Source organism: Vitis riparia, chromosome 18 (assembly GCF_004353265.1).
Source record: "Vitis riparia cultivar Riparia Gloire de Montpellier isolate 1030 chromosome 18, EGFV_Vit.rip_1.0, whole genome shotgun sequence".
NCBI classification, from domain to species: domain Eukaryota; kingdom Viridiplantae; phylum Streptophyta; class Magnoliopsida; order Vitales; family Vitaceae; genus Vitis; species Vitis riparia.
The window spans coordinates 39156868-39173035 of record NC_048448.1 but is presented as its reverse complement, the minus strand read 5'-3'; the positions used below and the strand labels follow the sequence as shown (position 1 = coordinate 39173035).

Here is a 16168-nt window from a genome sequence, read left to right as displayed (position 1 = left end):
AAAGTCAAACCTAGGTAGGTAGAAGGAAGCTCTCCCACGCTGCAACTCAACTTCATCAATAACTCTTCCACACTAGCTAGCCCCGTTATTAGGATCCTTTCAGCCTTTTCCAAGTTTATTTTCAGCCTTGAAATTACTTCAAACCACATGAGTAGCCAACATAAATGAACCATCTAACATTGAGTATCCTCACAAAAGACCAATGTATAAACAAAAGGTGTGACACCTCCACTCCCTCACTGCCCTTGCCCCTCACCATGAAGCCCAACAAATAACCACCCTCCCTAGCCCTCACCAAAAGATGGCTCAACGCCTCTAGGGCCAACATGAATATATATGACAAGAGCAGGTCCCCGAGTCTCAACCCCCGTGAGCTCCAAAAAAAAAGAACCTGAAAGTGCTACCATTAACAAGCACTAAAAACTTAGCTATGAAGACGCACCAATTAATCCATTAGGTGGTCCATTTTTCACTCGAGTCTACCACTCCTTGAAAGGCTGAATGGGTGTTGAACTGTGTGAGAAAGTTTTTATGTAGACACCATTGTCTCTACATAAGAAGAATGAGGAATCATTTGTCAATCCAATATCATAATTGTTTAGGAGCTATGGTATATTACCTCAGATTTTTTAGCTGCTTCCTCTTTCTTTCAAAGATGCACTTCATAGTTACCATGGAAAAACTATTAAGAAAAATAAGAGATAGGTGTGAAGAACAAACCCCTTTGTTTGCCCTAGCACAACTAGAAAGAGATGCATCAGAGGACCTCTGAATGGTTGGTCTCTCCAATCTTAAGATTAAAGAAGCTATGTTGCACTCTCTGTAGTCTTTAGAAACAGGTGGTTTTTTCAACATGAGGTGCTTCCATGTGGATCCCATTAGTGGTATAGGTTTTACTTCAGAATAAAGAGTGGTATTTTCTTTTGTTTTTATGCATAATCTCATTCTGAGATTGTTCACAAAACATTTCCCAAGTACATGGATTGCACACTTTTTGTCACTATCTAACTTAATTCCTTTATCAAGGGAGGGAAGAAAACAAAGTAGTGGTCTCAGACATGCATATATGGTTGTGTCCAACATCTGAAGTATTATATACACACATGAGAATTTAGCCCTTCAACCACAGTTTAATAACTCCATATCAACTAAAACATTTTCATTCCTTTTTTATGGTCTATTAATTGAAGGACATACATGATCATGATAAAATCTATCACAGAAAAGAGAAAAGAGCAGAACATAGAAATACATGGAAAAAAGAAAATAAAATAGCGGATATCCTTCTCCTCTTTCAGTGTCTAACAATCAGATCATATTCATGGATCAATAGAAAATGATGCACAACAGCAAAGAAATTATACCTTAAGGGGAAAAGACCAGAATTTTTAAAGTGGCAATAAAAGAAATAGCCCAAATAACCGAAGAACAAGCAAGCTCCATAAGCAACTTGCGAAATGGCTAAAACGATCCCTTTCTCCTGCAAGCAATCAGTGGATTATTGATACTCAGCAACTAAGCTTATTTCGTCATTTAGTTCATCACCTCAGACAAAGAGAATTTTTACAAAGCCCTATATATCATCAAAAACCAAACAGGAGTGCCAAGCCCCTAAAGTTGAGTTCAAAAGTTTAACTCAGACAATAAGATAGAGAAGCAGAGAACAAAATAAATTATGGGACACATCTGATAACTCCTAGTTAGTAAATTATGTGTACCAAAATCAGTTTCAGTTTCAATAATAACCATCTGATTTTCAATATTACAGATAATGATTGCCATGTCAAATGAAAAAAAAAATACAAAAAAAAAAAGTCCAATTACCAGTAAAACTATGCTATGACAAAATTTATTGCGAAAATCATGCAATCCAAACATTGAAAAAATCTTTTAAAAAGAAAGAATGAAAAAGAAAAAAGAGAAAGATTGGGACCCACCATCTACCAGTCCCTGTTTCTAAAAGTGTATGAAAAAACAGTTTGATTTAGTAAACCATCTGAATTGATTTTCCCCCATAACTTACTCACTAATTCATTTGCGTTGGAAATTATCCTATTCCAAGGTGCATTTAGGCCTATATCTAGAGGGAAAAAGGAAACTCACCCTATTTCAACACAAAATCAAGAAGTCATTGAAGATTTATAAATTGTCAAACCAGCTTTGCAATAATTCCAGTCCTAAGGTTCAAGTATGTAACAATGAGAGCCATAAAGTTTGATGACACATAGTTCAATCAGAATTCTTTTACCATGCCAGTTTGCTTGACAATCAAAATATAGGTAGTTAGACAACGAAAAAATGTTGCTGCAGTTTCGACAATTAACCGCAGCTTAAGGAAATGCAAGTTCTTGAAAAAAATATGCAGGGGTTCGGCTAGTAGCTCCAAAAGACATGCACAACCTGCAACATAGAAAGAATGGACTTCAATAATAACCTTTAAAGTGAAATAGAAGACTGACCCATTTCCACTTAAATCAGAATGAGATCTGAATGGCACAGTTCTTCAGATGATGTTTTATGCGTGCTATCTATGGTTTTATTCTCAAAAAACACAGTATCATGAACTTTCAAGGTGGATCAGTAATAGGCACAATATGACGAGTAGTTTGGTCCTAATAGAAGTTTTCCCTCCTTAAAAAAAAAGGAAGAAGAAAAAGAAGAACAAACAGAAGAAGAGACAAGTTAAAAGGCTTTACAAATGGCTTTGAGTTCTAATACATATTGGTTAAAGGAATAACAAATTACAAATGGCTTTACATATTGGTTAAAGGAGTATCAACAAATTACTAGTTTAGGCCCTTTCTGGTGACCAGAATGGCTTTCAAAAGATAGGAATAACTTTTCGTTTCATTTCAGATTTGGGAGCAGTAATATTCAATCACGAAAGAAATATATTTCCAATGGTACCCTTTTCAACATTTACTTCAGTTTTCCCACAATCAAACAAAATGTTTCCACTCTATTATCAACCAAAATAATATTCACTTTCTTATAAACAAAAATAACACAAAAATATTGGGGAAAAAAAATCAATTCTCATCCTTTTCTTCAGTTTCTCAAAAACCAAAATTTTCACTTTTTCATCAGCCACGATAATGCAAAACATGAATTTAGAAAAATAAAAAATTGATCACTTTTCTATTCCTTTCCACCACTTTCTCTATAACAAAACAGAAAAACCTCACTTTTTATCACCCAAAAATCTACATAAAACATGACATTGAGAGAAAAAAAAATCTTTCTTTTCCACTAGTGTCTTGATAATTAATAAAAATAATGAACTTTCTCATTCACCAAAAAAGTACAAAAATATAAAATTTAAACAATAAAAGCTTCTGGAAACTAAACAGAAAATCCTCATTTTGGCACCAAACAAAATAAAATGAAACAAGAAATATTATAAGAACGAGTTTTTTTTTTTTTTTTTTAATCCTTACTTTTTTGGGTAATTTACCACTTAATTTGTGTTTTTCCCTACTTGGAAGAGGAAAGAATACCTAAGGGGTGCAGAGGAATGGAAATCACATATATAGAAAGTAATGGTGCGAAAAGTTTGTTCTTACACATAAGAATAAACACCAAAACAATGGGAATCCCATTTTGCCATTTCATTACGACCAAACAAACAAACCCTTAGGCCATGTTTTGACACAAGGGAATGAAGAGTGGGAATGGACGTTTCATTCCTTTTATCATTCATTCCTATATTAGGATAACTTAAATGACAATGGAAATGGAATAAAAAATGATTCCAATAGGAATGAAATCCCACTCACAAGTGGGATTTCAAATGATCTCCAAGAGTAGGTTTTTTTTTTTTTTTTTTATCAGAAACAAAACATATATTGGTAATAATAAAGGACCTTCCCTCCTATCAAAAATAATAATAATAATAAAGGTCCTTCCCTCAAAATACAAATCTTGATCAAAATAAGACTAGACACCCCCTATTTAAAAAAAAACTATGCATAAATGAATCCACCAACCATCTCAAACTTTTGAATCACAAACCGAAAGCCAACAGAGTTGAATAACATTAAGTGGAACTCCTTTAAAAGCGACAATACAAGAGGCCCATAGAGAGGAGTAGAAGTGAAATGAATCCCACAACACCTCTCCTAATCTCCATTTTTTCTAAAAAATCCTAACATTTCTCTCTGGCCACATAATCCACATAAAGTGAGGCAAGCAATTTGCCAACGAGTCTTGCCTTTGATTGAATTCCTCAATCCTCTAAAAAAAAAAATAATAATCATCATATCTCCAATACTCCTAAGCGGAACCTAATCCATCCTTGCTAGACTGAAGAGTTTGTGTCATAACCCCAAAGTTAATGAACAATGTAGAAAAAGATAATCGATCAATTCTCCGTTTTCTTTGCATAAAATGCACCAATAAGGACTAAGAGATTTGTAAGGTCTTCTCAAATGTACTATATCATTGATGTTTACCGTCCTATGTGCTACTAATCAAGCAAAGGCCTTGTCCTTTGAAGGGGCTTTTAATTTCCAAAAAAAAAAAAAAAAATTGCCCAAAAAGAACAGGATATGATTTGAGAAATTGGACAAAACTAAGAAAAAAAAATTATTGTGAATAGACTTGAGGAGGATAAAGACCAAGCTTTTGAATCTATAACAGACGGAGACAAGTGCACTAAATTAAGGGAAGGCATGAGTCTTTCAAGAATTTCAATTACTGTATCAGTGAGATTGCAATGAAAGTTAAAATTCCAAGAGAGCAAATACGAATTACCAAGGACAGTTGTGATAGTGAGATTTTTCACTGAGATAACTCTATAGAGCCTTGGGGATTGTTAACACAAAGGTTGGTCATCCCACTATAGATCTTCCCAAAATCGGATTATTTCCCCACTCCCACAACTCTGTATTTTGATTCCCTTGGTATAGGAAATAATATATAATATCTCAAAACTACCATTTTATCCCTACAATTCCATTAGGCTTTTAAGATTTTTTATGATTAATTTTTGTTTATTAATTAAATATTATTTTTTTTAATCTTATTATTTAGTCGAGAAGAAATTCTTTTAAAATAAAAATAAAAAATATTTTAAACTAAATGTAAGGGTATTATTATCAATTTATTTTTTTCATTTATACTCTCATTGTTATTAAATGTTGAAATGGAAACAAATAATCATTCTAATCTTGCATTCCTAGTGCATCCAAATACAAGAATTGAAATCACTAAATTCATTCCTATTCAAGGAGAAATAGGAATGGAAACAAAATAGAAACAAAATATTCATTTTCATTCCCCATTCCCACATACCAAACATAGTCTCAAGGTGGGTTTTATGCATCATTTAGAGAAGCATGGAAGGCCCATATGCACCCTCCCTCTTTTGTCTACTTTCTATTCACCAACTCTCTTACTAAATATATTTACATCATCAACGACAATAATACCAACAATAATAGTAACTATTACTATTAAGTACAATTGATCCTTACTCAAAAAGAGTTGCCCACAATATTTGTTATATGGTAGGCTACTTAGCCTCTTTCCATGTTTTCAAATAAACTCTGTAGAGACTACATCCACTTGCCACGGGTAATACAATTACAAGCAGACAACCTTCAAACACAGAAAAAGCACGTAGCTTAATAACAGCATGTAAAAAATTGGAACTAGAACAAAGATTACCATATATCAAAATAGCTTTTGCGCAAGGATCAGAATAACTCAGAGCTTGGGAACAAAAGATCACAAGGCATGCTGCAATTGTCGCAACTACTCCAAATGGGAAAATCACCCATGTTATTTTCAATAGTTTTGCTGCTCGTTCACCCTCTGATAAACAAGAACTGCAACAAAATAATGTCATCTATGTTATATGCATGCACAAAAAATAAATATAAGAAATAAAAAAATAAAACAAACAACTAAAATCTAGATGCAGTATATTCTGAATCAGAAAACAGAGAATAAAATTCATACAAAAGAAGATCAAATTATAGGTCGGATATGAATCAATATTTTATCATCGCCTAGGTTGAACTGAATGCAATATTGCAATGTAATCAAACTGATGGTTGGCGCCAAGTAGCTTACCATACATTGGAACAAATTACGCTATTACTTACTATTGTTGATTAACTCCATAGCTTATAACAAATCAAAGAAACAAATTATAGAAGGGCAATCATAAGTCTTATTCTTTAATCCACATCAACACTTTGATTTTCAACTAGGGAAAATAGTATGAAAATGCTATAAAATCTAGAGTAAATGCTTTCAGAAAAATCATAACAAATAATAGGAACATATATACCGTTAAGATTAGCAAGAGGAAGTACCAACTAATATTATCCCGAATGCAAGCACGTTGAAATCCCTCCCTAATAATAACCAAGGCAAAGATGGTGATAAGATCAAAATCCATTACATTCTGCATTTGAACAGGAAATAAATGTTACTATCAATTGAAGCACAAAAACTCACAAAGCAAAAAAAGAATTCAAAATAAAAGAATAGTACAATAACAATTTGTAAAAGAAAATTTATTAACATAACCAGTTAAAGCTTTGCAGAAACACAAGCAATTAAGTTGTTAACTTTACAAAGCAAAGGTCATGAAAGGTGGGAATGGCTTCTATTCGACAAACAAGCATCATTGCACCAGGAAACCCCTGTGCCAAAGCACATCTGGACCTTTCAAAATTGTCCTAGAGCTGCTGAAATGGTGATCAGCACATCTACCTAAGATCTCCTAGAGTTAATCTCCATGTGTGCTAATGGAGGGCAGCATGACCACAAACCTAGATGACTAAACTCTAAATTGAAATCCATACTCCTTTACTGCCCACAAGACAATATCAGCCTCAGGTAGATGCCAAGGAAAAGATCCAATCACTTTACTCCTTCAATATGCAAGAGCTTGATTCTCTAACACACCTCTTTTCAGTTTGAAGCTTAATGGATTCTTTGTCTTGAGTACCATTTCATTTAGGTGGTCAAAGAATGAGGCAATAGGTCAATCTCCAAATTCACAAGAGTATATTTTATCTCCACGAATCATTCTCAAAGGTAATCAATCTCTAAAGTCAGGAGAATTAACTCTATCTCCATCAATCATCCTTGAAGAATGGATCCCTCTCATTCAGCCACCCAATTAACCCAAAAGTTTTAAATTATTTGGTAATGAGCCTAGCATATATATCAGGCTAACACTAATACCAACCCCCCTCCCAGTTTTGTTTCCCAAGTAAAATGATTAATATAAGAGACAGAGTAGAGGATAGAAAAAATAATAAGGGGGTTTAAGGCAGACCCATTTCCAATTTACTAATGGTACTATTTTCTTCTCTAGAGCCAAGGTAAAGGATATTTCAAACATCCAGCTCACTCTTCTCATGATGGGTGAATAGGTTTAAGGTTAATCTTAACAAGAACAACTATCCTTAGAGATTAATGTTAGTCCTAGTAACCTTGACTTGTTTGCTACCACATCAGGTTGTTTGACCTCTAAGCAGCCTCTATGCTACATAGGACTCCCCTTCGATGGAAATCCCATGACCCCATAATTTTTTAACCTAGTTTTGGCAAAAGTTTCCAAAATATAGGATGGGTAGAAAAGAGCTTATTTATCCCCAATGGAGGCTTACCATGTTTTAGCCTTGTTTGGCCCACATTTCTACTTACTTTTTATCAATGTTGTAGAACAAAGTCAAGTTAGAGGAGCATATTTAGAGAATCCAAAGGAATTTCTAGTGGTGAGGTCATGGGGAGGGTTAGAAAGACCACTTGATAAATAGGAATCAAATGAGCAAACCAGAAAGTGAAGGAGTTTGGGGATTTAATAGGTTGCCTTCAGGAATAAAGGCCTTTTGGGCATGTGACTAACAAGATTTCCTAGCAAGAATCATTTATGGGCTGCACTCTAATGGTTAGGATGCTAACACTTGGTCAAATGGTCACATCATTGTCCAGGGAAAGTTATTGCACAAAGTCTTTCCAGATTTAAAGGTTTAGGGTTTTTGCATGGCCTTTGCATGGCTTATGACAAACAAATAGCTTGGGCAATGGTGACATTATAGATCGTCTCTTCCTTCATTACTCAATAGCATTAGAATTATGGCAAAGACTTAAGCTCATAAGGAATGTTTCTATTCCTCTGATATCTGTTGTCAACAAATATTTGACGAAATAGAAGTCCAATTGATTCTTCAGTCCTAAAAGGTAGCAGGAGCCTTATCCTCCAAGATGATAATCCAGAATCTCAGAAATAGTCCGCTAAACATCCTCCATACCAAGGATACCCAGGGAATCTTTCGAGAATTAATGTAATCCCCAATACAATTTCCAGTTTCAAGCATTTGATGATCAAAAAGAAATCACACTCAATTCAGAAGAATTGAAAATTTCAAACATGGCCAATGATTTGTTCAGACAAAAATCCAACAAGAAATTCACTCCTTTTGTGAGGGAAAATTGCAACGATCCAGAAATCAAAATTCATCATTAATAGGGAAGAGAGAGAGAGAGAGAGAGAGAGAGAGATGCAAAATAACAAAGATACAATGGGAAATTCTTACTGCAAACTCCTCTTTAGTGAGTTGCCTCAGGACCCATGTATTGAATGCATATGTTATTATCCGTGAAAACAACTGCGCAGCTGGGAAAGTTTAAGAAAATAAAAAATAAAATATACAGCATCAATCTTTTGTTGTAGCAATGCAAACAATGCAGGAAAATAATAATAATAATAACGACAATAATAACAACCAACCCATTAGATACTTGAAAGTGCGTGAGAAATTCGATCTGTCCCCATCCAGTTGAGACCCAACACTTGCCCCTGACATTTCTATTTTTTAATTCTTCAAGTCTCTCCTGCAAAGATAAACAGCCCTACAGAGATCCGCAGAAAGACGGGGTTTTGGGTTTGGTTTCTGAATTTCAACTAGAAAAAAGGCCCGCGAAACAATCAATGTTCCAACTACCGGCCAAGACATTCTGATTCAGCCATGGCCAAGACGATTCCACTACACAAGTTGCGATTCAATCTTGAATTTATTGCCAACTCCGATTGGAATCATGCAACTCAACCAAATCATTGTTGGCTCCCAAGTCGACTAGGAGTAACAAGAAAAAGTTGAAAATTCCATTGAAAAACTGAAGAGGGAAAAAAAGTCAGATGAATGAGGAGTAGAGGACTCCATAATTGCACTTACTCTTGCGCTATCAGACTTGCTTCTTTCTTCACCAATGCTGTTGGAAAGGCTGTGATAGTTGGCCGTCAGTCTCGAATCCTTCTTGGACTGTGAAAGACTGTAGATCAATCAAATATAATTTGTACGATATATTTTGAAAATAAAATCAGATTTCAGTTGCGTATTTCATCACGGGATTAAATAATGGATTAATTAATTGATTAAAAGAATGAAAAGATGCTAAATTTATAAAACTAACCATTTCTATTTTTGAACTTGAAATGGCGGTTTTTTAAATTGAAAAAAAGTGAAATATTAATTTTTCAAAGTGACGGTGATTTCATCTTTTTAATCGATTAGTCCTTAAATAATCTCAAATTTATCAATCTAAACCTTCCCATATTCAATCTTTATATATTCTAAACCAGAAGTCAAGCCCGAGCCCTCCCATAAAAATCCAATTCAGAAAGAAGCAGCGCAATCGACGGGGACGAAATCAGAACCGGAGTAAATAGAGAGATTACCGGAAACGAAAACGGCATAATCTCCCTCGCCGACTACGCTCGAATCCGGAGAGCGTTCTCTCGCTCTCCTCTCTCTTTCCAATCTCTCGCAATGAAAAATTCACAATAACGTTTTCTAATTTTAGGAGTATATATTTCTTTTTATTTCCTAATTAACCCCGTCTCTCGTGAATTTATTCATTGAATAGTCTGACAAGTACTCTTTTCTTTAAGCTTTAAAGTTTTAATTATGTCATGACTGTAATTTATCTAGTGCAAATCATTTTTTTCATAAAACAATATAATATTACTTTCCCAATGACATTATGTTTGGTTCCATAAAATATTAAAAAATAATAATATTAAAAAAAATTATCGCATTTGGTTTCACCATAAATTCTTTTGAAGAAAATTTAATATAATTAAAATTATTTAAAATTTTATATATTTTAAAATTATTTAATTTTTATATAATAAATAAAATAAGTGAAATGAATTCGAAAAAAGCATATAAAAATAATTTATTAATTTTAAATCTATTTTTTATTTTTCCTCATTTTTTTTGTTTTCTTCTACTTCTTTTTTCAATTTTTTTTTTCTTAAATTTTCCTAAAATCAAACATAGTCTTAATGTTTCAGCTACCAGGACTCCAACAAAGCATTATGATTTTGTGATGACTAAGGTTGTTCTGCAAGACGAATTGCCAACTCGGATTAGAATTCGAACATCATCATGAATCTTCACTTTCTTATTTAATAAAGGTAAAATAATGAATCAAATCCCCCACATATTTCAATCTAAAAACAATTTATAGTTTATAAAAATATTCTTTATAATGAATCAAAATCCTCCACATATTTCGATATAAAAGCAATTGTTGTTTTATAAAAATATTATTTTGATATATTTCTTGTACAAGTAATCAATAAAAATAAGTCAAATAGTAAAAATATTTAAGTAAAATTAAAAAAAATTAAATTTATAAATATTGGATTAATTTATATTTTTAGATTTAAAAAAATAAAAATAAAATAAAAACATCACATATCTAGCATGGTAGTTCTTTTTTTCTTTAATTTTATTTTGGAAATTATTATTATCCATGAGGTAGGTTGTGTTTTTCAAGCTGGAATTAAAATAGCAATATATATTTTAAAGAATAAAATTTTATCTTTTAACATAAAATTATCTAATAAGAGTATTTAAGTTTTAAATATATACTGAAACTATAAGATTAAAATTCCTAAAAATAATAAACAAATCCTTATAGATATTTTACCGATTGCATTGGATATTAAAACAACTTTAAAAGGACTAATGATAAATTCATCAAGCTTTAAAGATTATTATAAAAAAAAGGCCATTTAGGAAAATTACAAAGAAAACCAAGTAATAAAAAAATGGGTAAACTATGCAAAGGTACATTGTTTATAAAATATAGAATTTTTAAAAACTTTTAAAAAGTAATTTCATAAAAGCATGCATTCAAATAATAACTTCATTAAAAGTCTAAAATTGTCCTTTATTCTTTTCTTCCTAAGTCGATTTACTCATTTGTTTTTTTTTTTTTTTTCTTAACATTGACAAGTCAAAAATGTCAATTACTTTTAAGGTTGACACGTGGCTAGTCAACTTGTCACATTATTTTTCTTTTTTCTTCATTTTACCTAAAAAATAATCAACCCTTTTTCAAATTTCATTTTTTTTCACTCTTTCACCTTTTCATAGTTATTGATTTTAATTATTTAGAGATACTTTAAACATATTATAATAATAATAATAATAATAACAATAATAATATATAATAAATAATTAATGAGAAAAAATTAATATTCAAAGAGGTTTAGAATATAAGATTTTATATATCATATTAAGTAAAATATTTATTTATTTAATAAATCTTATTGTAGATTAAATAAAAATACCTTTATCATATTATTTTATTGTTTCTATTTTTTTTTAAATTGTTAAATTTTCATATGAAAATCAAAATCAATTATCATAATTTTTTAACTTTTTGTTTACAATTCTTACTTGAATGCAATTTTAACCTTTTTTTGTAATTAAAACATTCAATATTTTTATTTAAAAAAGATAAAAACTTAGTTGTGGTTCTAACATTTTGCTTTATTAAAAAAAAAATTATCCAAATAAAATAAAATTAAAATATATTTTTCATAAAAATTGTATTTAATCATTTATGTTAAATTTATTTTAAATTTATTAAAAATTAAAAAATTTTATACAATGAAATTGCACATTAATAAACATAACTTTCGAAAAAGAAAATATCACTCTTTCATAAATAAAATAACACTACAATATATTAAAAGTATCATGAAAGTGTGTTAAAAGTAACCCGCTTTAGTGTTACTTTTTCATTAAAAAAAATTATACTTTTTTTTTATGGTTATATTCATCAATGCGCAATGTTGGTATACAAAAATTTTAATTTTTAATAAAATTAAAAAAAATTAATATAAATTATTAAATACAACTTTTTATGAAAAATTAAAAATTAAAAATTTTAATAAAACAAAATGTTAGAATCACAACCAAATTTTCATCTTCTTTAATTAAAAATATTAAACATTTTAGCAAAGAAAAAAAATTATATCCTAAATCTCAATTGTGATTTGGGTCGTTAAATTTATAAATAAAAAGCTAAAACCATAATCATTAATTATGATTTTCACATGAAAATTTAAAAATTTAAAAATATCAATAATAAAATAATATGACAATATAATAATATTTATAAAATAAATAAATATTTTATTTATCACATATATAGAAAATTTTATATTCTAAATCTCTAAATTTATTTATCATATATTTATTTTTATATTATATATTATTATTTTATATTTAAAAATGTCCATTAAGAATTAAAATTAATAAATATAAAAATATGAAATATTAAAAATTTGAAATTAAAAAGATTTCATAAAGATAACATATTTTAAAAAACAAAAGCAAAAAAGAAGATAGGGATATTATAGTGGGGAAAAATAAAAAGAAAAATCTTGTGGTATGGTGATTCTCATGTGTCAAATTTATGTTTTTTTTTTTTTTCTTTTTAATAATAATAGTAATGATAACTCATTTGTCTTGTTAAAATAATTAAAAAGAAAAAGGAAGAAAGCAAACAAAAAAAATGGTAGTTGACGGAGATACCAGAGAAGAGGACTTGACAGTAAGTTTGAAATATTGATTAATTTTACTGTTTCAATACATGTTTTGAGGGTTATTTTCTCCAAAACACATATTTTTTGAAATTAAAAAGTCAAAGTTCTACAAAAAGTTTTTTTTTTTTTTAAATGATGCATTATTACATGATTCCCACTAAAAATATATGCAAAAATTTAACCACATCATCCATGCTTCTAAATTACTCATCTAACCCCTTTTTTATGCACCTAATTAATTTGATGTTAATATTAACAATAATTTTCTTTATACATATATTCCCTTTAAATAAAAATATGATAACGAATGATTTTATTAGATTTATATCCAAATAATAGCTAATTAGATTTTGTATATTAATAGGGTTTTAGGGTTGAGGATTGAGGCAGCGATTACACAAGCAAACTCCCAATGGAGTTCCTATAAGCACAATTGGTTTAGGAACAATTTCATCCAAGAAATCGAATATTAACTATAAAATAACTCAGTGTCTCAATTGTGTAGGTCAATGTCAAGGCATCGATAATTGCACATGTATAGGACAAAATGCAACTTCAAGTTTGGCCAAATATGAATCAAAAATTGTTTTTTATTTTCTATTTTTTAGTGTTTTTTGAGAACATTTTTTAGTTATTTTATATTGTTTTTTTTTTTTAAGAATTGTTTTAAAAATTAATTATATAGATATGTAGAATAATTAAAAAATAAAAATTATTTTTAAAACATATTTTAAAATATTAAAAATAGGTTAAAAATATTTTAGGTTTCTAAACAAATTTTTGTTTTCCAAAATATCATACAAATAACTATTTCTAAAAACAACTAAATTGAAATGACGAATAAATAAATAAAATAACTAAAAAAATAAATCGAAATAACTAAAAAAATAAATTAAATACATTCGTAACTAGAAATAAAAAACAACATTATCCATTATGTTATAGAAGAAGAATGAGAATTTACAATTAAGATAATTCTCGTTATAAATAGCATCTCATATCCTTCTAGCAGATGGACTAATACATCTAGTATAGGATTCAGGGTTTAGTTGAAGATTCACATATGTCATTTCTACAGCAAATTATGAAAATGAGTCAATATCAAAAATTATATTTGATTGTCTTTTCATTTTTTTTCTTTATTGTTTTTTGTTTTTAAAAATCTCCTGTGGTTGCGTATTTTTTAATTTAAGCTATTTGCAAACATAAGATAATGAGAGGTTTTGATAATGGTTAAAATATGCTAATTAATTTTTGAGGAGTAACAAGAAGATATTCAAGTTGTAACTCCGAGGGTAGTTCAGTTGGTCCGACTCAGGGTAACTCATTATTATACTTTTAGATCACTGAAATAAAAATATAATTTTCTTTATATTGTTGTCATTATTATACTTTTAATTTTTTTAAAATATTTTATTTTTATGTTAAATTAATTTTTAATGACACATATTCTTCTACCATCGTCATTTTCAATTCCAAAACTTGAACAGTGTTATCATGTCAAAGATGGGCCCGTCGAACACGATCCAAAGCCGGGTTTGGGCTGAGTAGCCCAAGTCAAGACCCGAGCTGAGGGTCAGCCCCAAATACAAAAGAGTCAGGTTCCCGCCTCTTGCATTATTTTAGTTAATTCAGTTCGGAACAGAGTGCATCGCAGGACGTGAGAGTTCATTGTTCGGTGAGTATACAGTAACTTGAATCTTCTAGAACTAACTGTTTAACCCGTTTGGTTGCTAAGAAAATTCAAGAACCTGTCACTTTCTTGGCATGAGGATCGTTTCCTTCGATTTCCTTGTTTGCTTGCCGAGAAGATGCATCAATTTTACATTTTCTTGGAAAACTATTAAAAATTTTCCTTGCTTTTTTTCTGGTGAATCTCGATCTCATCTCATTGCCTAGATCTTCCCTAATACTTGCAGTCTTCGTAGTCCAGTTCTTTGGAAGAGTTGAGTAAGCACTGTTGTTGCTGTGGCTGTGGAGAAATTTTCTTGGCAATCTTCACTCTTATTCTAACCTCTTTACTTGTCTAGATCCTTTAGATTTGTAAATTGGTTGCTAGTTCTTTTAATTTCATATTATTTTTTCAAGTAAAATCTTTGTAGATTCTCTGTTCTAATTTTGCATTGCATTTGTTGTACTTCGCAAATGCTTTGTTTGGCTTCAGTGAAAATTAATTTCAGAAAATTGAAAGGTACGAAATTACGCTCTACTTAAATCATTTTCAAAACCAAGATCCCTTCGTATCGTGCATCTCTGTTTGATTTACGATTTCCTATCTACCTAATGTCTGTTTGGCTGTTAAGGAATCCAAAGCATTATATCTTATATTTGGGCCGAAAAGTTAAGTTTTTTGGCAACCAAACAAACAGATATCTGTATTTTGTTTGCTTCTGTTTCGTTGCCGTGAAACTCAGTGAAAATAATTTTTGTTGACCAATGAACAGTTACTGAAAATGGGGAATAACTTCACTCGAGCTGTAAGAGAGGTGCTGGAACAAGACCTAGAGCGCCATTTGGCTATGCAACGAATAGAAAGAGAAATTCGTCTGGCTCAGCTCAATAAACTTGGACCATTTGGGTTGTTGTTTCTAGTCTGTGGATTTGTTCTTGTGCCGTATCTGGTTGACCGGTTGCGGGACTATTACTTTAGGAATCCTCCTCGCAGAGATGATGAGAATCATGTGGACTGAGGTATCCATTTTTTCATTTTTCTTTAGTTCGGGCATTTTTTTAAATTTCTTATTTTCAGGATTTTGATGTTTTTTCCCCGTTTTATTAAAGGCTGCTCGGGTGGAGAAGGAGAGGGAAAAGCAGAACTGCCTTTTTTTGGATTTTGGATTTTGAAAGGGTCCGCCAAACATGAAATAAAGCAGAAAAAGATTACTATATTGTGATGTAAATAAAGCAATGGTTTCACTCCATTTTTTTTCCTTCCTTTCCATTCCCATGAGACTTATCATCAACTGAACAGGGACAAGCTATGGTTGAATGAAATTTGGGGCAGATTTCTAGTCTGAATAATGAAGATGTTTTGAATCTTTATACTGAATTGAATGGAATTTGATGCAGATTGCTAATATGATGATGAACATGTTTTGAATCTTTATACTTGTATTTTCTGGCGTCATTTAGCTGGACAAGAAGGCAGATGCACATAAGGTGGTCATGTTGCGGGTAGTTATGACTTTCGAGTTTCGACTTTGATGCTTGTTTCCAACTGCGCATGAGATCCATTCTTCCTTTTTTTAGTTCCGGCATATTCTTTTGAAGCAAAACAATTTTTTTTTTTTTTTGATTTTG

The 16168-nt window shown here is 30.7% G+C and overlaps 1 protein-coding gene across 5 annotated transcripts in view; it reads right to left on the bottom strand.

Moving 5' to 3' along the window:
• Positions 1-9779, bottom strand: part of LOC117907412 (protein RFT1 homolog) — a 29226-nt gene extending 19447 nt beyond the window's left edge. For 4 of the 5 annotated variants that reach the window (XM_034820946.1, XM_034820947.1, XM_034820949.1 and 1 more), the window contains exons 1-8: positions 9701-9779; positions 9198-9294; positions 8753-8856; positions 8559-8638; positions 6321-6412; positions 5668-5828; positions 2249-2400; positions 1365-1480 (exon numbers count right to left, since the gene is read on the bottom strand). In XM_034820946.1, the coding sequence (XP_034676837.1) occupies positions 1365-1480; positions 2249-2400; positions 5668-5828; positions 6321-6412; positions 8559-8638; positions 8753-8828 (677 nt within the window). In that variant the 5' untranslated portion in view covers positions 8829-8856; positions 9198-9294; positions 9701-9779. Of the gene's footprint in view, positions 1-1364; positions 1481-2248; positions 2401-5667; positions 5829-6320; positions 6413-8558; positions 8639-8752; positions 8857-9197; positions 9295-9700 lie in introns of those variants that run through there. The other variant, XM_034820950.1, reaches the window with a different exon arrangement.
• Positions 9780-16168: the final 6389 nt, after the last annotated feature.